A 23400-nucleotide genomic window follows, 5' to 3' on the forward strand; every position below is an offset into this window, starting at 1 on the left:
CTGTGTAAGTAGAGTAGACACTAGAATGAAACACAGTAGCTTGAGAAAGCAAAGCAGACTGCCCTATTTTCCAGTCAATTAGGAACACATGTATATTAGAAAGCAAATGATATTGACTTGATTGTGAAAGAATGATGGTGGAACTCTCAATGAATGAATGCTGTGGTCTCTGTATGCAGATGAAGCTATTATGAGCTTGAGTTTTTAAGATTTAACCATATAGACCTTATTTGCTGAGTAAACAATGAGCACCACCATTACGACATTGCAAAGTGATGGTGCTATGGAGCCATGTACCTTTTAGAAACATTTTAATAGAATTACTGGAGACTGGAAATACAAGGCATCCTTCCGGTTAAGAGTCAGGCGTGACAATGGTCTTCAGGAAAAACATATATAGTTTGATCTAATCAATGGGATTTTAGTGTGTCTTACCTGCACCATCAGCAAATTGCAAAAATAATGACTTTCAAGCAAAAAAAAAAATTCTCTTACACGTCATACATAATTTAGCTATTAGTCATTAGGCTATTTTCAAAAAAAGCAGTCCCACCTTTAAATCATGCTGTTGATTGGTCAGTGTTGATATGTTGAGTTGTTCAGAATGCTCAAAATCTCAAAGCTAAGTTTTAGTAGCACCACAAAGCAACAGTGTTGCACTTTTCATGGAAAGCAGCCTGAGGATGCCTTACTGATAGTCGTCTCTGCACATGGAGCTGAGATAAGAGAAAGTATTTTATCAAAGACAAAATGCTACAATTTCACGTTAACATTTGAAAGCATTCACTGCTGATAAAATAATTGACATCACGGCATAGACTAAACATTTTGTGTTGTTGGATTTTTTTTTTTTCTTTCTAGGAACCAGCTTCAAACAAATAAAAACACAAACACACCACGTCCCTGAGAACACATGATCCTAGCAGATGAACTGTCACATTATGTAACTGACCCACACAAGGTTTGAGGGTCATGTTAAACGTGTGTCATGTCAAGGTTTTGTGACCCTGGATACCTCAGGGTGTTCATGTCACATGCTTTTTTTCAAATTTGTCTCACAAGTGACTGCTCTGACGCACTATGAAACTAAATTCATGAAGCTTACAAAACTTATATATGTTCTTATCTTTGTATCTACTTATTTATGTTCTAAAACATGAACCTGTGAAAATCAGGCGTCATGGCATTTTCCACAATAGGGTACAATGCAGGGCATCAAACTTTTTTTTTTGCTCAATAAGTAGTAAAAGGAGGTGTTAAACTCCAGAATTATGATCAATACGTCAATGTTTAAATATAGTAAAAATAAACTAAATTAATGGACAATTAATAAAATAAAAAAGTAAAATATATATATATATATTTTTATAGAAATAAACATTTAAATAAATAAACATACAAGTCAGTTTACCTAAAAAAAGATCATTCTGTCATCATTTACTCACTCTCTCGTTTTATAGTTAAAAATAATACATACAAAATAATATATACAGTACCAGTCAAAAGTTTTTGAACAGTAAGATTTTTAATGTTTTTAAAGAAGTTTCTTCTGCTCACCAAGCCTGTATTTATTTGATCCAAAGTACAGCAAAAACAGTACAATTTTAAAATATTTTTACTGTTTGAAATAACTGCTTTCTATTTGAATATATTTAAAACTGTAATTTATTCCTGTGATCAAAGCTACATTTTCAGCATCATTACTCCAGTCTTCAGTGTCACATGATCCTTCAGAAATCATTCTAATATGCTGATTTGCTGTTCAATAAACATTTATTATTATTATTCTTTGATGAATAGAAAGATCCAAAGATCAGCATTTATCTGAAATAAATAAAAACTTTTGGAACATTATACACTAAAAGCTTGGAGTCAGTATATTTTTTATTGTTTATTTTTGGAAAGAAATTATGGAAATAATACTTTTATTTAGCTAGGATGCTTTAAATTGATCAAAAGTGATGATAAACATTACGAAAGATTTCTATTTCAAATAAATGCTGTTCTTCTGAACTGTCTATTCATCAAAGAAACTTGAAAAAAAAATCTGCTCAGCTGTTTTCAACATAATAATAATAATAATAATAGTAATAATAATAATAATTGTTTCTTGAGCAGCAAATCAGAATATTAGAACGATTTCTGAAGGATCATGTGATGCTAAAAATTCAGCTTTGAAATCACAGGAATAAATTACATTTTAAAATATTTTTAAATGAAAAACAGTTATTTTAAATAGTAAAAATATTTCACAATGTTTACTGTTTTTGTTGTGCTTTGGATCAAATAAATGCAGGCTTGATGAGCAGAAGAGACTTTAAAAAACATTAAAAATCTTACTGTTCAAAAACTTTTGACTTTCAGTACATATGTACTGTAACATATTTTATGTATTAATTTTATTTGAGATAATTAATACTTAAAAAAGGCAGCGGGACATGTGGAAAGCACCTTATATGTTTAATTTGCAAGAATGAAATATTAACCTACTAATTTCCTCAAGAAGCTAAATACAGTGCCTGTATTGTTTATGTAAATGTTGACCTTTCACATATAGCTTCCGCTTGGGACCACGTGCACTGGCCGTTGTGTACATTTCAGTGCGGGTGTGTTTTCTTGAGTGCCTTTGCATCTATAGCTGTGCTGAGTTGTCAGAATCGTGGTGGGAGGCCGCTGTGAGTGATCTGCTGGGTAGCTGAGTGCTCTCCGACTGCTTTTGTAATTATAATGCGTTTTGTGTCGATTCCCGGCACATTGCCTTCCCACCTCTTTGTCTCTGCGAAAGCCTCTTGACAGAGTTCATATCCATTATGAGAATATCATAAGCTTCTCCTCGGCCCACACAAAGCACGATGGCAGAGTCCCGCCGTCTCGGTCACGCTGTGGAAATCTTCATCTTCTAAAGTGCGAGAAATCAAGGAACGGACGCTGTCCTTCGTGACTGTCATTCAGTCGCTTTGGTCACAATGGCCTCATTCAGGAAAGGCCTCCGACTAAACAGTGTCAAACTAAATTAGAGAGAGAAAAGTGTGAGGGAGAGAGATAGAGGGGTACTAGAGCTACTGGTCCGTCGCCAACTGCTCCGACCGTCTACCTCCCAGAGAGAGTTGACACACTGAATAGCCCCGAGGGAGGCTGCCGTCACCCAGGGAACAGCGGAGTCTACAGGCAGAGACATAGAGGACGGGCTTGAGGAGTTCAACTGAATTGTCCGTTGTTGTGGGCAGCAGGCGGTGATTTGTGGTCACAGCAGACTGTGAACGCAGCCAAAAAGGTGTAGACAAAACAGAGAATGAAAGACCTTCTTTGTTTGGTTACAATAGCTGATGTTTTTTGTGTAAAATAGTTTAACCATAGAACAAAACACATTTGATCAACAGCCTGTAGTTTGGTTTTTACAGTCTGGTTGTAACTTTAATACTTGTCACACTTTTGTCCATTTGGATACATTGCCTACCTATATTTTTGTGTGTGAAAAAACGGCCTGACATGCTTATAGCTTCAAAGATTTTAGATAAAATATTACTTTTGTTTGCTTTTGATATTTAATAGTCTGATAAACCCTCATAATAGTTTCAATTCCTCAGTGCCTAGCAGTGATTTCTAGGCCTTTACTGCCCCTTGGTTGTATATCCACAGTTGTACAGCAGAGGGCCCCCTCTGTCAAGAACAGCTGCACTATTTCAAAACATGATTAATGATGTGAAATGTGAATCTTGATACTGAAGTTTTATTCGCCTACCTGCCAACATTTTGCTGTTGTCATTCCAACATACTTTTACACTCACATGATTTAACAGGTCGTTTTGGATGTGAAACTTTTTGTAGCAGGCATATATTACTCAAAATTTGTCTTTTCTCATCTTTACTTCATAGCAAAGAGATGCTTTAACATTCGCAATATAAAGTCCCCTCTGACTCCGTCCTGACCATTTGTGGAAACAATTCATTCTGATGTTATATTTTATTTTGATTTGAGTATACATTACTAGTCAAAAGTTTTTGCACAGTAGGATTTTGAATGTTTTTTAAAGAAGTCTCTTCTGCTTACCAACCCTGCATTTATTTGATCCAAAGTACAGCAGAAACAGTAAAATTTGAAATATTTTTACTATTTAAATTAACGGTTTTCTATTTGAATATATTTTAAAATGTAATTTATTCCTATGATTTTCAAGATTAATTTTAAGCATCATTACTCCAGTCACATGATCTTTCAGAAATCATTCTAATATGATGATTTGCTGCTTAAAAAAATAGTATTATTATATATTATTATGTTGAAAACATCTGAGTAGAATTTTTTCAAGTTTCTTTGATGAATAGAAAGTTCAGAAGAACAGCATTTATCTAAAAAAGTAATATTTTGTAACATTTTAAATTGCCTTATCACCACTTTTGATCAATTTAAAGCATCCTTACTAAATAAAATTATTCATTTCTGTAATACTTTTATTAATTCTATAATAATTCTATTCTATACTAAATGATATAATAATTAATTTCTATGCTGAATCTTTATATGTATATACAGTAAATGCAGATCTTTGGATCTTTCTATTCATCAAAGAAAATATAATAAAATAAATAAATAAATAAATGTACTCAGCTGTTTAAAATATTTATGATAATATTAAAAAAATGTTTCTTGAACAGCAAATCAGCATATTAGAATGATTTCGGAAGGATCATGTGACACTGAAGACTAAAGTAATGATGCTGAAAATTTAGTTTTGATCACAGGAATTAATTTTAAAATATATGCAAATAGAAAGCAGTTATTTTAAATAGTAAAAATATTTCACAATATTACTGCTTTTGCTGTATTTTTGATCAAATAAATGCAGGCTTGGTGAGCAGAAGATAATTATTTAAAAATCATTTAAAATCTTACTGTTCAAAAACTTTTGACTGGTAGTGTATTCTACTAATATGCTTTGATTGGTTATTTTTAAAAATGCATTTATGCATTTAAAAATGTCATTAAATACCTACCTAAAAAAAAACTGCACAACTGTTCAAATTTTTTTGGAAAGACATTTCTACTTTTACTTGTACTCTCCTCGGCAAGAATATATTAAACTGATTAAATAAGATGATAAAACATTAATCATATTACAAAAGATTACTATTTTAAATAAATGCTGCCCTTTTATTTATTCATTTTAAAATGTCATAACATTGCACAGTCTCACTGCTATGTTTTTTATCAAATAAATTCAGCCTTTGTGAACATATAGACTTCATTCAAAAACATCTTACCGACCCAAACTTTTGAACGGTGTATGCAAATAGAGAAAATGGAAAAGTAATGCTGAATCTTTTATCTTGGAGAAAATTAAGTTCAGGTTTTAATGCGATGGAAACTCCTGTTGCATACATTTTTAAAAATAAAGGTTTTATTTTGGCATCAGTGGTTCTATGAAGAACCTTGAACATGCATGGAACCTTTCAAATGCAGAAAATAGTCGAAAATGGTTCTTTAGATTTTTAAAATCTTCTTCAAAATGGTTCTTTTAGGAACTGTTCACTGAAAGGTTCTTTGGGGAACCAAAAATGGTTCTTCTATGGCAGGGGTCACCAAACGTGTTCCTGGAGGGCTGGTGTCCTGCAGAGTTTACCTCCAACTTTCCTCAATGCACCTTCCTGGGAGTTTCAAGTATACCTAGTATGACCTTGATTAGCTGGTTCAGGTGTGTTTGATTAGGGTTGGAGCTAAACTCTGCAGGGACACCAGCCCTCCAGGACCGGGTCTGGTGACCCCTGTGATATGGCATTACTGCAAAAACACCCTTTTGGAACCTTTATTTTTAAGAGTGTAGATGAATTTCTATGAAAAAAGTGCAACTGTGGCTCTATTGGCAGAGTCAAAAGATTGCTTTGATTGTTTGCTTGTTTGATCTTGACTAAACTGGCCCAACCAATGACATCCGTTTGAGGCGGGACTATCTGTTGGGTCAACCAATGGGGTAGTGTATGAGAAACAGTTATTAGTTGTTGACACTAGTTGCACAAAATGACACACTCCATCTTAAGTATACCTCTGCTATAGGATGAAACACACTTTCCACTGCAGGTCCTTTCAACGTGGGTTAAACCTTCCTACGGTATGTTTCGTAAACACATGATAACACCAGGCTTTTGGCGAGCGTGTGCCCACTTGACCCTCCCTGCAGCGACGGCCAAGTGATGTTTAGTTTAACTTCACACTCAGTGTTTATATAAATCAAGACACCACAGGTACAGTTGCTGGGCGGGAGGTTTGAGATTAAGGCATTAGTAGACACAGGGCGTTTCACAGACACTCACAGTATAAAAAATAAAATAAAATTACCTCATGCTTTCCCACCCACAACAGCCTTTTTAGTCCACCATAGCCCGTCTTGCACGCTGTTATTGTACCTCAGACCAGCCTCAGACAGTGTAATTAAATCTTTTAAGACGCTCGTAGGAGCAGAACTGAAGTGGTTAAATGGTTCTCTGGCTAAGATGGTTGTTTTTACATAGCTGAGTTGAACAGAGGAGTGCTCATTGTTAGGAAACTTAAACCACTGGCATGGCATGACAGGTTCATTCTGTCTCTCTCGCTCGCTTTCTCTCTCTCTCTCTCTGACTGTGCCGTGAGTCTTAGAGCGCTCCTAAATAGCAACAAGTAAGCATGCGGCCGGAACGGGCTGGAGAAACTCTCAACAGGACATGAGGATTGAGAGAGTGAGAGGGTTAGAGGGGGAGTGAAAGAGGATTGAAGCCATCCCCTCCTCAACACACTCACAATGTTGAGTGTTATATACTTCATACGAAGCTTCTTTAAGGTAAGAATGCTTTAGCTTGTTTTCACAGTTTAGTGTTGGTTACAGATTGTTGGAACAGATTAACATCACGCTGTCATAGTGTTTTAGTTATGGCATTCGGTTTGTTTGCGCTTGAAGCTGTTCTTAATAGGTTATCTTGCAACTGCGCTTCCTGGAAAGAGGACAGCATTGAGTTCAAAGGAACATTTTTGAAATATTTGCTTTGGTGAAAGATATGTCGAAGTTTTACGTAAAAAAAAGCGTCATAGCAGATATTATTAGCATTAGTCAAGAGCTGATCCATTTGCTTTAGTTTATAATATTACGTTTGCTTTCTTTTAGTATCAAACACAGAGTGTTTGTTGTGTCAAATGTCTGAGAGACTTCTTATAAGGGCTGTTTGGTTGTATCTTGGGTTTGTTTCTTGAGATCCACATATGTGTTTGATTAAATGAAGGACGACTAGATCACCGCCTGGACTTTCTCCCACTGAGTCAGTGAAACTTCACCAACGGCTGTATTAGTGTGCGTGAGTGGACTCAGTTGGGAGGCAGTATTGGCAGCGTCTTTAGCGTTGTCATGGATTTGGGGAGGTGCTGTTTAAAAAATGGTTTTGAGTGGTACAACAAGGCAAGTAGTTTTTCAGCTTGATCAGGGTCTAACTTAAATAAGAGAGAGAACAAGAGTGTCCAGCCAGCTGAATTTACTGTTATCGTCACTGTTGAGGTGGAAGACTTTTGACATGCTGCCATCGGCCTCCAGTGAGTCAATGTGTGCAGTAAAGTTTTGTCACTAGCAGTGTTCCTGTTTTTGAAATACACATGTATACAAATATCTTAAAAATGTGTGCCAAGATATGTATGTTTTCAGCACATTTTCCATATAGTGGCTCCAAAATATATATGAGGACTTGTATAAATGAAGAAATGTATAAATGTCGTTGCACTTGTTTTACAGTACTTACGTTTCAAGCAAAATATTTCACAAATACTGTAAATGTTTTCTACTTCGGAGCACCACACGTATGTGTTGTGATGCTCTCCTGAACCTGGGGGGGAAGACTGACACGGAAGAGAAAAAAATGGTTGAATAAAGTTAATATGATTCTTACTTTGATTAAAAATTCTCAATGGTTTTGTAAAACAACACCTTTTTTACCTTGTCAAAATGAGCTCTGCAAAAATCATCTCATTCTAAGGGGTTGTTCCTTTAAATGCAAATGAGCTCTTCTCACCCCGCCCCTCTCGTCTCTCTGTGGAATGACAATCTTGTTTACTTTAGCCACGTTTAGCCGCTAAACTTCCTAACTACGGAAACTAAGGAAAGGCGATCGCAAAGATTCATAAAAAAACACTTATACACACTTCTGCTGTAAGTAAAGCTGGATCATGAATGATTCGCGTGAACGTAGACGGATATGTGTAGATCGGGAGGCGCATTCCATTCACAAACAAATGTAATCCACTGCATCTTCAGCGGCTCAGATGTCGGGAGTAAGTGACGACCACTATGTTCATTATTACATCCAGCAACACAACACCTCAATCGCTCAATCGGAAATATTCTTGTCTAACTTACATTCCTGCTTCGGCATCGAAACAAGGAAAGTTACTGGACTGTGACAGCTGGTCTGAGGTAAAACGCTCATGTCAATCAACTATTGTGGGAGTGACCTCTGTTGGTGTGACGGCACACCGACAGGCATCTGAGAACGGCTAGATTTGAAAAAGGGGATATTATTTTTACAGATTAATTAAAAACCACTGTATGGATTTTTATCATTATAGGGTAGATTTGTACATACACTGCCAACACACATTAATGTTCAAAAAACATGAAAAAGTGAACTTAGCATCCGATGACCCCTTTAAGTTGCACAAAAAGTATTATCATAGCTTTATAACATTATGGTTGAGCCACTAATGTCACATGGACTATTTTATCTTTGTCCTTCTTTTCTGGCAATTTTGGAGCAAAATGACGGTGAAGAAACGATGACAGAATCATCATTTCATTTTTGGGTGAACGATTCCTTTAAGTGTTTTAAGGATTACTCCACTTCTAGAATAAAAATGTCCTTATAATTTACTCACCCCCATGTTGTCCAAGATATTCATGTCTTTCTTTCTTCAGTTGCAAAAAATGTTTTTTGAGGACATTTTTTTTCTCCATACAGTGGACTTCAATGATGCTTAACGGATTAAAGGTTAAAAATGCACTTTCAGTCCAGCTTCAAAGGGCTTTACACGATCCCAGCCAATAAATAAGGGTCTTATCTAATGAAATGATTGGTCATTTTAATTTAAAAAAAGTATATTTATGCATTTTTTTAACCACAAATGCTCGTCTTGTGTAGCTCTGCAATGTGCATGCGTACTCTTTGCACTCTGATTCAAGACCATTAGGGTAGGTCGAAAAAAAATGAGCATTTAAGGTTAAAAAGTATATAAATTGTAATTTTTTAAAACAAAATAACCAGTCGTTTTGCTAGATAAGAACCTTATTCCTTGGCTGGGATTGTGTAGAGCCCTTTAAAGCTGCATTAAAACTGCATTTTTAACCTTCAATTAAAAATGCACCATTTAAGTCTGCTATGACAAATCCTGGAATGTTTTCTTCTTCTTCAAAAAAATTTCTTTGTGACTGAAGAAAGAAAGACATGAACATCTTGGATGATATGGGAGTAGGTAAATTATCAGGACATTTTTATTTTGGATGTGGAGTAATCCTTTAAATATTTCTTGGAGCTACTGTACATCATGTTCCTTAAACTGGTAGAAAAGCAAAATAAGCTGTTTTTATGGTATGTTGAAATATGCTGTGTAGATTTAGCCACCTGACCCATGGACAGGACACTTACAGATGCATTGCGCTGCAGTCGCAGCTCAGTTTAAGCGTTGTGCTTTGTGTCTTACTCAGCTTTTCCAGCAGCCTCCTCTGTGATGTAAGAACCTCTCATTGAGGGACATTGTGGAATTGCAATATGTCATGCACAGCATGAGTCAGATTATGCTTGTGACTAAATGCATCCTCACAGCCCGACTCCCTCTGAAAGAGATTCTTTTGAATTCATATTCTGTCTTTTTGGCATGGGAATGTAGGCAGTTTATGCATGAGCTCAGTCAGCATAACCGCTTTCTGATCATTTCAGCCATAATTTTGTTGACATAAGCAGTCAACAGCTTAATCAATCAGTTGTCAAATGTAATGCTATTAAGCATAAACTGCCTTGACATTTGGCCTTTTATATCTCTACACCCCCAGCTGAAATGAAAGCCGTGAAGCAGCACTTTTCCCAAACAATACCGTTTTCAAGCAAAGAGCAATGCGACAGAGGATCCGTCCCAGTCTGCTCTCCCGCCAGGAATATCAGCGATCAGATTGCACATGAATGGGAGTTGTTTTTCCCATCTGTGTTTTCCTGGGGCAGTTTGATTATCCGGTTTCTCTTTAGATCACAGTGTTTTGGTATGTCAGAGCTTAGACGTCGTGAGCAGAAGTATGGGTGTGGATACATGTGTTAGCACGCATGGTGTTGTTTGGGACTGATAGGTGTGTGTGTGTGTGTGGATGCTCGAGGCCCCCAATCCCTCTGACATACAGGTTTGAGAATGCGAATTACATACCACACTCAGTTAACTCAATACATTGGCTTCTATTACACTTGGCCTGACAGGGAAACAGACAGGCAAATTAATTAAAGAAAAAAACAAGGGAGCAGTGAAAGATGTGCTTCAATAAACAAAACATTCAGTGAAATTTAAGTCTTGTGGCATGTGACACATGAGGAAGGAAGTTAGCACAAGATGTCTGTAAATGCAAGTCGACGACATACCAAATGATTTTAAACAGGTCCTATTATGCTCTTTTACAAAGTTTTGTTTTGGGGGTGTAGTAGAACATGCTCTCATGCTTGATGGTTCCAAAACACATTTTTTTTTTTTTTACATAATTTACGTTATTATAATACCTTTCTCCCGAGCCTGGCACAAATGGCCCGATTAGTTCCGGGTTTTATAAAGGCCCACCTTCTGAAAAACAAAATGCGCTGTCCTGGTGCCGATACATGATATTATCGTGCTAATTAATTTAATTATTTACATATTTAGTTTCATTGCCCAAAACCAGCTCCAGCATAAGGCTAAAAGCAGCCTAGTGTTTTTAATATGACTTAACATGACAAAAATTGAATAAAAACATTGTAAGGTAATAATTATAATGCCTGCATTTCCTTAGTTATTCAAAAAGCAGATACAGAAAACAAGCAAAGAACGTTAACATTATCAAAGAACATCATCACTGATTAGCCTAACCTAGTCTAGTGCAAGTTTATGCATTTTAAAAAAAACACTTGCATTGTAAGTGAAACTATCTACACTGTATGATGAATAAATCTCTAACCACACACTGCACACATCTGCGGCGCTGCACACGGCCACCGGAGCTGATCATGGCCACTCTAGTCATTGCTTATGTTTATAGCAGCCACGCTGCAGCTCGTTGAAGTGTCCCAGAAGCGGCTATCTGCGCTGCATCGCTAAAGTTATGCTAATCCCCCACCTCGTACCTACCCATCTCCCAACCATTTGAATTTCCGTAGGCAGAATTTATTTTAATGATATTCTAATGGGCCGTGTAGTGACATCATAATACCCAGAAAAACAACACTGTAATCCAAAGGAGCCGTTCGTTGTAGTTTGAAAAAACGAAATATCTCCCTTTGGAGTGGACTTGTAGATTTGTAACTTTGTAGATCATTTTTACGCCCAAACATACACACCACACACTGACTAAAATTCAAAAAGTGAAAAAGCATAATAGCACCCCTTTAAAGGGATTCACCCAAAAATGAAAATGACCCTCAATCCATCCTAGGTGTATATAACGTTCTTCTTTCAGATGAATGCAATTGTCCTGCCTCTTCCAAGCTTTATAATAGCAGTGAATGGCTGTTGAGATTTTGAAGTCCAATAAAGTGCATCCATCCATCATAAAGTATACTCCACATTGCTCCGAGAGGTTGTTAAAGGCCTTCTGAAGTAAATTGATGTTTTTGTATGAAAATATCCATATTTAAAAGTGTATAAACCTTAATCTTTGTCTTCCGCTAACTGTTGTACGTGTGTTCATGAGAGAGTGGCGTTCCAGCAGATGATGCAGGACGTAGGCAAATGCAGTGATGAACGCGTAAGTGACAAACACGTAACTACAATGGAGAGAGCAAAACAAAACATGGTCACGAATTAGAAGTATAAAACAAGGATTTGTAAAGAAAAATGTCGGAGGATATCAATTCAAGCCGAGAGGAGACTGGTTTTCCTTTGTTGTAAACAAAACTTGGTTCTTGCAAGACTAGCATATTCTCACCGAGCCTTAAGCTACACCTACATCCTGCATCATCTGTTGGAAAGCCACTTTTTTTTGAACATGAGTACAACAGTTAGCAGAAGCTGGAGATTACAGTATATGGCATAGAGGCCTAACTCTGATTGTACTTGTCTGAAAGAAGAATCCAAGTCACATACACCTAGGAAGGCTTCAAATGAGCAAAATCATGGGGTAATTTTCATTCTTTTTTTGTCAGTAGCTTTCGGTCTTTATTTGGTCTTTCCAAAGAAACTCATTTAGAGTAGCATAACATGGCAGCAAGAACTGATAGTGAACAAGCAAATGTCTCTGAGGGGTTAAAATGTCTTGCAATGAGGCATTTTCAGTGTCTTGCTGCAGTCTCACTCAGAAAAAAATGTTTATAATAGATGTGGGCAGATTTTCTATTTCCTAGAGTAGAGACAAGATCAGACCATTCAGACACAGAGGATGAGAGCGATAACAGGACAGGAATGTAAACCAACTCAAAGAAGCTACCTAGTGTGAAGTAGAGGTGTTGTAGCTCTCCACTCAGACCCTAGCCTATGCTTTTCTTAATAGATGATCCTCATAGATTATGCCTTTTTGACCATAAGATCTCTGTGATCATTTTAAACATCTATAGATTTTTGTCAAAGTTGACAGCATGCAGTAATAATTGGATGCTGTGTGGAATCCTTTCAGTGGTTCTTGAGAATGCCATAAACTCTTAAAAAAAGTACAAACTGGGGCATTAGGTACTAATACACATTTTAAAGTACTTATGTACATTTAAGGTGCTAAGATGTAGGGGTAAAGAATGTAAAATGCTTTGTTTGTTTTGCTTTACTAATAGCGTTTAGCAGTGGTTCAATGGACATGTTGTTGTGTGCAATTTATGTCCCTGCCCTGTAAACCTGTTTTGGGGAAAACAGCTCCCTTGTGTTTTGGCGATTGTGTCTGTTTAGATTATGCAACCACTGATAAAGTACATATCATTCTGTTTAGCAAACAAGCTTCTGCCGATTAAAATGGACAAGAGGGTTCAGGGAGCCGTGGCATGTGTTTACAGGGCAAAGGTCTTTTCCCTGTGCATTTTTCTTCTGTCTCTTTTAGAATTATCAGAGCAAGGCTTTAAATTCTGTCTCTCAGCAGGGGAGCGTTGCATAAGCTGCTCATCACCTCCTCATTAGGAACAAGAAACCACTTGTTATTTGGTCCGCTGATTCAACATACCCTGCCCTTTATCTGGAATCCCTAACAGTTTAGAGAAATTGCGGGGATGAAGGTGTATTTAACCGCTTGCGCATCAGTGCATCATGAGGGATTTTAGATATTATGATAATCAGATTTGGAAAGCAATAAACAGACTGGGAGATTACATTCCGCTGTCAGACTCCTGTGGAAAAAAAAAGTCTGACTTAAGGTAAATCAGGTGAAAAGCACAAGTTGTAAATCACATGATCCAATTCATGTATACTACCAGTCAAAAGTTTTTGAACAGTAAGTCTCCTCTTCTCACGAAGCCTGCATTTTTTTGATCCAAAATACAGCAAAAAAGCAGTAATATTGTGAATTTTTTTACCATTTAAAATAACCGCCATCTTATTGAATATATATTTTTAAAAATTAATTTATTCCTGTGATCAAAGCTAAATTTTCAACATAATTACTTCAGTGTCACATGATCCTTAGGAAATCATTCTAATATGATTTGCTGTTCAAGAAACATTTTTATTATTATTATTATCAATATTTAAAACAGTTAAGTACATTTTTTTTCAAGATTCTTTAATGAATAGAAAGATCATTAAAACGATTGGAGTCAGTATTTTTTTTTTTGTAAAAGAAATTATAGAATTAATACTTTTATTTAGCGAAGATGCTTTAAATTGATCATAAGTGATGATAAAGACTTTTGTAATATTACAAAAGATTGATCAATTTCAGATAAATGCTGAAAGAAACTATTTTATTAAAAAATAGAAACTATTAAAAAATATTCTGTTTTCAACGTAATGATAACAACAACAACAACAATAATAATAATAATAATAATAATCATCATCAGAATATTAGAATGATTTCTGAAGGATCATGTAACTGAAGTAATGATGCAAAAAAGTTAGCTTTGAAATCACAGGAATAAATTGCATTTTAAAATATATTCAAATAGAAATAGTTATTTTAAACAGTAATATTTCAACATTTTACTGCTTTTACTCAGTGTTGCCAAGTCTGCGGTTTTCCCGCACACTCCTGCGGCGGGTTGTTTTTCAAATCCGCCAGTTGAAGCGACCCCAGTAATGTGATATTTAGCCCCTGGAATGCAAATTTTACCAGGGGAACCCCACCAGAAAATGTGTATTTTACCCCCCGGAATGCGATTTTTAATGGGGACCCCCCTCAAAACGTGATCTGGCTATTTTTGGGCTAGTTTTGAGTAGCAATTGGGTGAGTTTTGTTGTGAAAATCTGGCAACCCTGCTTTTGCTGTACTTTGGATCAACTAAATGCAGAAGAGACATAAAAAACCTAACTGTTCAAAAACCTTTGACTGGTAGTGTCCATTGAGTTTTACTAACTGCCAGGAAAATCTAGTAATCAAAAAGAATTTATTACAATTAGAGTATTTTAACATGTTTTATGATTTGTCAAAATGCAAGAAAATGTGTGATCTCAGATCTAAGAAACAAAACATTCCTTATATGTTTCTTGATTGTCAGTGCAATCTCTGAATTAGATTTTTCTCAACAGATAGCACTGACCTTCACTGTCTGTCAGACAGTGTGCACATCTTCTGAAAATTTATAGTGTGCTCAGTATGCAAGTGTGATGTGTATGACACTGATCTGATTTATGGAGCCAGTGTGTTGCACGTTGCTTCTGGGGGTCTTCATTCAGTAGATCAGGCTGAATTATACGCTTACCAGTGATTGGAGTAGAACCTGGTGTATGTGTGCAGTTAAAAAGCCTCAAATGCTCTAAAGTAAATATCTGATCTAGATTTCTGTGCCAGTCATGTTTATAATACTTTGGCAGTGAAAGAAGGATTATACCTGCAGATCCTGCACTTCAAAGCTAAATAGGTATGATGGTAGTGTAATGCCTGATAAAAGGACATTTATGCAGATATAATGGCTTAAACGGGGTATTCCTAGCAGAAAGAGCTCATGACCTTAAAGTCAGCTGTAAAATTGAAATGATAAAATGTTGGGACATTATGACTATCAGTGTAATGGCTTCAGTTAGTGTGATTAAGCAGTCTGTTTAAAAACAACACAAATCAATTCATAACAGTACAATTGATTGTGTCCTCTGACTTGTTTATGGGTCATTCTATAAATGTGGGTATAGTATCATGTCCGTAAAGTATATTTTTAATATATTTTAATCAGTATAAAGCCCCTGTGCCTAATTTTCTATACAATTATATATTTCCCAATCACACTACTATATGTTGAAAAAGCCATGTCCTTTGTTCAAAAATGATGTTCATATCACATACAACCCTGGTATTCAGCTACCTGATTTTGTAAAGTTGCTCAATCTACTCTGCATTTAAACATGACAGTTACCTCAAATCTAAATTAATTTCATAGTTTTGCCTTCAGTTAGTTTAAGTTATCAAGACATTTGGGTGTGTGCTTCAAAAATTATAAGTGTTTATTGTGATATAACTTGTTTTATTTGTGTCCGAAAAACCATTGTCAACTAGGTTACCCCGTAGAAAACCCCCCTCAAAAAGGAATGGTTTGTCCTATTCTTCCATAATTTGCACAGTATGATGATCTTCTAGAAGTTCTTTCCCCTCATATCGGTTAAACTAGCAAACCTGTGTAAAGAGTGGATTAATTTACTATCAACAGTGTTACACAAGTATTATTGCTGCAAATTTTAAAAGACAATTTAACTAAAACCTATGTTTTATGAAAATATATTTCTAAACATACCATATGCTCTGTAGTTCTAGGCTTCCATGTTGAGTACAGGCCCAAAACACTAAAAATGTCAACTAAGTTACCTGTCAACTGTGTTACCCAGTAAAGGTAACATGGTGGACAGTAGCAAACATAGATGGTATTTTCTGCACATATTCCTACAGATCACCTTTGTTTATATAGTACTTTATACAATATAGATTGTTTCAAAGCAGCTATGTAAGGTCATGTTTGGGGTTTTGGGAAAAATGAAAACTTTTTTCCTCACATTGTCAAATTCTAAATGTACCCCTAATTATAGAATGACCTTTATACATTATATAATAATAGATTTTCCTACCATCATGGCAATGGTAGGAAATATTGATAGTTCATTGCACTTAATTTGCAGGTCTAAGGTTAAACTTTGTTAAGAAGGATATTGTAGCACTGCCTGTGGTGTTTTTGGAGAGAGCTTTGTTAAAGTTGTTTGTCTGAACTGAAGTCAGCTGATTTATTTGGCACAGAGAGGTTCGCATTTGTGGGTGCACCTGCCCTAAATCACCACAACCACTTACTATGCACAGCAGTGCACGTGAAGCCTCCACTACACTTGGAAAGCTGAAGATCTTAAATACATCTGGGTATGCTGTTTTTTTTTTTTTTCAGATGCATTTACAGATAAAATTATATCTAAAGTAAACATTTCTCCAAAGACATTTTACTATTTCAGACTCACAGGTCAAATTCTCATTGATGAGAAAGCTGGCAGAAGGAATGGTCTTAGACAACCTCATCATTATATATAAAGTTTCACATATTTCATGATATTACTTCATATCTTAACAATAATAATACCTTATATATATATATATATATATATATATATAGGCGCTTTGCACAGCACTCAAGGACACCTTACAGCAAAAGTCAATAAAGAACAAAGAAAAAGACTGAGTTTTAGATAAAATAGCTAAAGGGAACCCTGGGTATTATGACATGTATGGCGTAATATAACGTAAATGATGTCTCTTACTGAAATATGTATTGGAAAGCCCATGAAAGACTTACTTAAAAAAATTAATTTTTAAAAATGTAAAACTTATTTTTAAAAAATCTACATCAGTTTATACATATTTTAGACTATAGGGGGGAGCTATTATGTGAAATGGTTGCGCTCGGGGGGTCTACTGTCACTATCCATTTCTATTTTTATCGCAACACAATTCAGTCTATTCAGTTCACAATTAAGTCTAAATGTCCCAGATATCGAGTGAAATCTGCGCTGAGAAACAGTAGCTGCGGCATCATGACAAGCTATGGCATGTTTACATCCTACTAGGATGGCATCTAGTGTTTCTTGTCTCTGTCATTTGTAAGATCTTTCACAAAATTTGCACAATGTGGCACTGTATCAGTTTTTATTTTCCGAGTTGTGTTGCGGTAAAAATAGCAACAAGTAGCAGCAGTAGCTTGCAGAGTGCAGCCATTTCACGTCACTGAAATAATGGTGCCCCCCATAGTCCAAAATACCCGGGGGTTCCCTTTAAGGAATTCTTAGTCATTTAAATGTTAACATCCTGCGAACATTTAGAAACTTCAAGAGGGGGAAGGGAAATATTAGGTTTCGTAAATATGTACAGTTGTGTATTATCAGCGTACAAATGAAAATGCCATAAGTGTGAAAAATATGACCAAGATTCAGACTCAGATCGAACATTCTTACAAACTGTTTTCTATTACTTGTATCAAAGAAGTAACATTATCAGCTACCCCAATACAAGCCAACTGATTGTCACAGTCATGTTCTATTTTGGTTTTGTTTTCATTCCTTGTCATGTTTCTGTTAGCCTTAGTTCTAATTGTTTATTAGTTTCTATGGTTATTGAGTATGTTCACCTGTTCCGTTAATTATCCTCATTAGTTCTCCTTGTTACTTAAGCCTAGTGTTTCCTGTATTTTGTGTCTGGTGTTGTCTAAGTATTGTGGCTGCATGTCCTGAATCCTGTGTATCTACTATGTATCTCTTGGACTGAAGGCTAATCTGACCGTGTACTCACCTTCGTGAGCTTGTCTGTAGTAGCCTCCCGTGACAGAACACCAGACCTATACAAGTTTACTAGCATGGACGCACCCAATCTGCGCCTTCTCCTCCTCCCTGAGCATCGGAATTAGCTGGGGTATTTGGACTGGATGCTTCAGCACGGCGGCATCAGCCTCACAGCCTGCAAGCCTGAGGCAGTTATTGAGATCGCTCTGGAGCCAGATAACATCACGGTCATGGAGTGTGTATGCGGCACAGTCCAGTGCAGAGCAAGAAGTGGATTTGAACCTGATAGATCTGTGGTCCATGGATCCAGTTCCCACCGAAGTCCCCACCCTCGAATCCTCATCTTCTTTACCAGTTCTGTCTGGAGATCTTCCACTTTCGTTGCTCCCACCTGATTTCCTGATTCCTCCTTCATTGGTTATGCCCTGTTCCCTGGATCCGTGGGCTTCACCGGTGTCGTCCAGCTCCTCAGCTCTGCCACTGCTGCTAGCTCTGTGCAGCTCTGCAACTTTGTCTTGGGCTTCCCGTCCACTAACTCAGCGCGAGTCTGAGTCCCAGGTGGCACCTCAGCCCTCTAGGCCTATGTCTCCACCTCAGCCTGTTAACCCGGTGGTTCTGCCCGGCTCTACGTTCCGTCATTTCCACCGAGGCCTGTATGCCCTAGGACTTCTCTGTGCTCTCTCGTCCATCCGGACAAACCTCGGCCGGTCGTTTAGTTTCCACCACGGATTTCCAGGTCTACAGCTGCACCTTGAACCCCCACCCTGTCGACTTCCCTGGGCTTCTCCCTTCCTCTGGTTTCCATGTCATCCTCACTCGCTCCATCATTGTCCCAGTCAAGCAAATCCCTCCCTCAATCAGGTAAGCCAGCTACTCCACCTTGGGCTTCCAGGCCATCGATGGTACCCTGGTCCGTCAGCTCCTCGGTGGCGCCTGGGTCTCCATTGCTTCCGGCTCCACCTCCGTTAGTCGGCTCCCAGGTCTCACCTGGGTCTTTCTGCCAAAGCTCCACCTTGGCTCCTTCCACCGTGGTACCAATTTCTATCTGCTTCTCCTGGTCCCTGCTCATCACCAGCTCTGTGCCTTCTTCTGAAGCCTCCTCCATTCCTCATCAAGTGTACACTTTGCGGCACGAGGACGTGCCTTCCAGGAAGGGGGAGCTGCTGCCACAGTCATGTACTATTTTGGTTGTTTTCATTTCTTGTGATGTATTGTAATGTTTGATGTTAGCCTTAGTTCTGATTGTTTATTACTGTCTGTGGTTATTGAGTACATTTACCTGTTCTGTAAATTATCTTCATTAGTTCTCCTTGTCACTTAAACCTAGTGTTTCTGTGTTTTGTGTTTGGTGTCTCCTAAATGGCTGCATGTCCTGACTCCTGTGTATCTACCATGTATTCCTTGGATTAAAGACTATCCTGACTGTGTACTCATCTTCATGAGCTTGTCTGTAGTAGTCCGGGTCTACAGCTGTGCCTCGACCCTCCACCCCTTCGGCTTCACTGGGCTCCTCCCTTCTTCTGGTTTCCCAGTCGTTGTCGCTCCCTCCATCATCATCCCGGTCAACTGAATCCCCCGCTCTGCCTTGATCAGGTGAGCCAGCTGCTCCACCTTGGGCTTCCAAGCCATTAATGTTGCCCTGGTCCGTCAGCCTCTCTGCGTTGCTCGGCTCCACCTTGGTACCAGTTTGTAACCTCTTTTTTCTGGTCCCTGCTCATCACCAGCACCGTGCCCTTCTCTGAAGCCTCCTCCATTCCTCGTCAGATGTACTCTTTGCAGCATGAGGACATGCCTTCTGGGAGTGGGAGCTACTGTCACAGTCATGTTCTATTCCATATCATGTTTCTGTTAGCCTTAGTTCTGATCATTTAGTTCTAGTTCATATGGTTATTAAGTATGTTCACATGTTCTGTTACTTATTTTCATTAGTTTTCCTTGTTACCTAGTGTTTTCTGTGTTTTGTGTTCAGTGCCGTCCAAGTATTGTGGCTGCAAATCCTGAATACTGTGTGTCTACCATGTATCCCATGGATTAAAGACTATTCTGACCGTGTGCTCATCTTCATGAGCTTGTCTGTAGTAGCCTCCCATGACACTGACCTAATAATACTGAATGACTAATGGTGCCGAATGCAGCACTGATATCTAAATGAATAAATTTGATGGATTTGATGGTATTACCTTCACTATGTTAAATCTGCTTCCTGTGCTCCTCACTTCTATATTTAGAAATAAGAGCAGCCCTTATTTGGAGCACATGTAACTTACCCAAAATTATCACCTATACTGAAAATATTTAGTGTAGAAACAATTTTCGCTCAGAAATTGCTAATAAACTTTACAAATAGTTACAAAAAACTGGCAAGTAACATTGAATAATGTTGAAGTAGAAAGACAAATATATATATTTTTTATTTACAACTTTGTATATATATATATATATATATATTCAATATATAGATTTACACCTGACACAAAATCATTTCACTATGTATGAATATTGCATCAAACATATCTCTAGTCCTTTTTGCAGTCATACAGAATACAGAATTCAGTCATACAGAGCACCCTATGAGTGTGGGTATCCCCTGACAGCAACATCCTTGCATGTGTGCAGATGTGTTTGTGTGTGTTTCCCTCTCTGTGGTTGGCCTCCCCCGATGGGATGAGCTCATGCTCATGTTGGAAGAGCAGCAGGATCCTGTGATTGCAGCACTTCAGTGTGCCAGAGTGATCCGATGCACCCCTGAACCTCCTGACTTTAAAACCACCTTCCCCTGAAACCAAACCACTGCTCCTGAATCATGAATCCGCATAAATCTAAACTGAGTAGGGTTTCTAATGCCTGGAGAAAGATATTGTTAGCAATCCTATTCATCTCAATGAATTGCCTGTTGTTTTCATTGCTGTATTCTAATGTACAATGCATGCATAAATAGATGCATAAGTAAAACAATGTGATGTAAAAGAAAGAATGTTGCTTTCAAAACTTAAAATGCACGGCCAGTTATTTCCCCTACTAAAATGTGTTATAACATTTGGCAATAAACAACAGTAGGCCTATATGTACTGTAGCATACTACATTGTTACACTGTCACATGACTTCAACACTCTGCATGTGCAAAAGCATACAGAATGTTGATGGTACATATGCATGTCCTAAGAGTTAGAGGAAGCAGACACTCAGTCTGGACTGTGCAGCGATCCTGCACCCATGAGGAATGATGTAAGCAAAAGCACGCTGAGCTCACAGTGTATTCTCAGTGTATCTCATTAGCGAGTGCTTTCTCTCTTTTATAAGGTTGTTCCAGTCACTTTAAGACACTTTGTTGTGGGGATTCAAGATCGGAACAATCTGATCTGCCACACAAGTAATGATGTAGATATTATTAAATAATGCAAGTGTACAGCTCATTGTTATTATGACAGGTTAACCGCAAAATACTGAGCCTGTGATTGCATTTTTTAATTATTTTTACTTTTTCATTTATTAGTTAATGATAATCTCTTTTTATAATGCTGTTTGCACTTTTGTTTGCTGAAGAATCATGTCTGATAGATACACTTATAACGGAAATGACATAGCAGGAAGGCTATAAGAAACATCTAGCCTGGTGTAGTTTTGCATGGCAGCCTTTTTTGGCCTGACTGGTGGGACGGATTCAGACCTGCTTTACCCAGCAGCCCCTGATATTCTCTAGACTGTCCACTTAAATATGCACTCAAGATGCCCACTTAAATGGTGAAATATTATATATAGCCCACAGTTGCACACCCTATTAATATGATTGTTGATGCACACACATGTTCTTATTTCAGACATTACGTCATGTTGCTACATATAAAATAAACATGGGTTTAAAATCTAAAATCTTTTACCACAAAACTAAGGGTCCATTTTTTTCAATTGGCCAATATTTGGCAAATTGGCAAATATTTGGCCGAGATACAACTATTTGAAAATCTGGAATCCGAGGTTGCAAAAAAATCAAAATATTGAGAAAATTGCCTTTAAAGTTATCCAGATGAAGTTCTTAGCAATGCTTGTTACTAATCAAAAAATATGTTTTGATAAATTTACGGTAGAAAATTGTTTTCATGGAACATGATCTTTACTTAATATCCTTCTGTTTTTTGGCATAAAAGAAAAATTTATAATTTTGACCCATACAATGTATTTATTGGCTATTACTACAAATACACCCGTGCTACCTAAGACCTGTTTTGCGGTCCAGGGTCACATTTAATATTTTAATTCAACAAGAACACATAAAATTGATCAAAATTGACAGTAAAGATATTTACAAAAGATTTCTATTTCAAATAAATGCTAAACTTCCTATTCATCAGAGTATCCTGAAAAATTATCATGGTTTTCACAAAAATATTAAGTAGCACAACTGTTTTCATCGTGGATAATAATAAGAAATCTTTCCTAAGCACAAAATCAGCATATTAGAATGATTTCTGAAGAATCATGTGACACTGAAGACTGGAGCAATGACTCCTGCAAATTTAGCTTTAACAAAATTTTACTAACCACAAACGTTTAAACGTTAGTGTACTGGACTGAGAAGTGCTGACACCAAGTATTCCATATTTTGATTTGTGAAAAAGATTAGAAATTATACTCAAATAGCAGAAAATGATAATATGAGTTGGACTGGTCTCTTTAGCTCACTATCAGGGTTGTACATCTTAGCAAAATAGCTCAAACTTGCTGTGAGCAGGGATAATTTGTGAACTTTGTGGTTCTAAATTGGACTGTGCTCTGGGATTTACTCTGGGACTACTTTCACTACATTCAGCTACATGGAAGCTACATAAGACATTTTATTTTATTTTATATTATTTGGCTGTTAATTTGGCTTTTAATGTACTATTTTTATTCAGCTAGGCTTTAGATTTGTAATAGTCCTTTAACTGATCTTGTAGTTTTATATATACTACATATAAATGACTAGGCAAAAATATTTCAAAGATCTTGAATTAACCTGTATACATTTAAGATGGCTTTTTGTTAATGAGTGACAAACTTTCTTAGTGAAAATACAATTTGAACCAAGCTGAAGGACTGTGAATATTTTAACAGGCATTACATCATGTAGCATGTCAAGTGGCTTTACGGGTCACTAGCAGTCCCCTGTGTACAATCACATGTGCTTTTTTTGGCTCTGTCTTTCCATTTTTACCTCATACGCCTACTGTATATACTGTATGTTCACGCTTGAACACAAACCCAATCCCCCCATTCTCCTGCCCAGCCTATGATGTAGCGTTAAGATGTTAAGCCA

General features: G+C 37.1%; 1 protein-coding gene across 5 annotated transcripts in view; it reads left to right on the forward strand.

Moving 5' to 3' along the window:
• The window catches only part of arhgef4 (Rho guanine nucleotide exchange factor (GEF) 4), a 113086-nt gene that overhangs the window by 30015 nt on the left and 59671 nt on the right, over positions 1–23400 (forward strand). Inside the window, exon 1 of one of the 5 annotated variants that reach the window (XM_051133774.1) lies at positions 6648–6812. The exons of the other annotated variants lie outside the window; for them this stretch is intronic. Within the exon in view, the coding sequence (XP_050989731.1) occupies positions 6774–6812 (39 nt within the window). The 5' untranslated portion in view covers positions 6648–6773. Of the gene's footprint in view, positions 1–6647; positions 6813–23400 lie in introns of those variants that run through there. 5 annotated transcript variants of the gene reach the window in all.

The sequence above is a fragment of the Labeo rohita genome, chromosome 2, assembly GCF_022985175.1.
Source record: "Labeo rohita strain BAU-BD-2019 chromosome 2, IGBB_LRoh.1.0, whole genome shotgun sequence".
In the NCBI taxonomy this organism is placed as follows: Eukaryota; Metazoa; Chordata; class Actinopteri; order Cypriniformes; family Cyprinidae; genus Labeo; species Labeo rohita.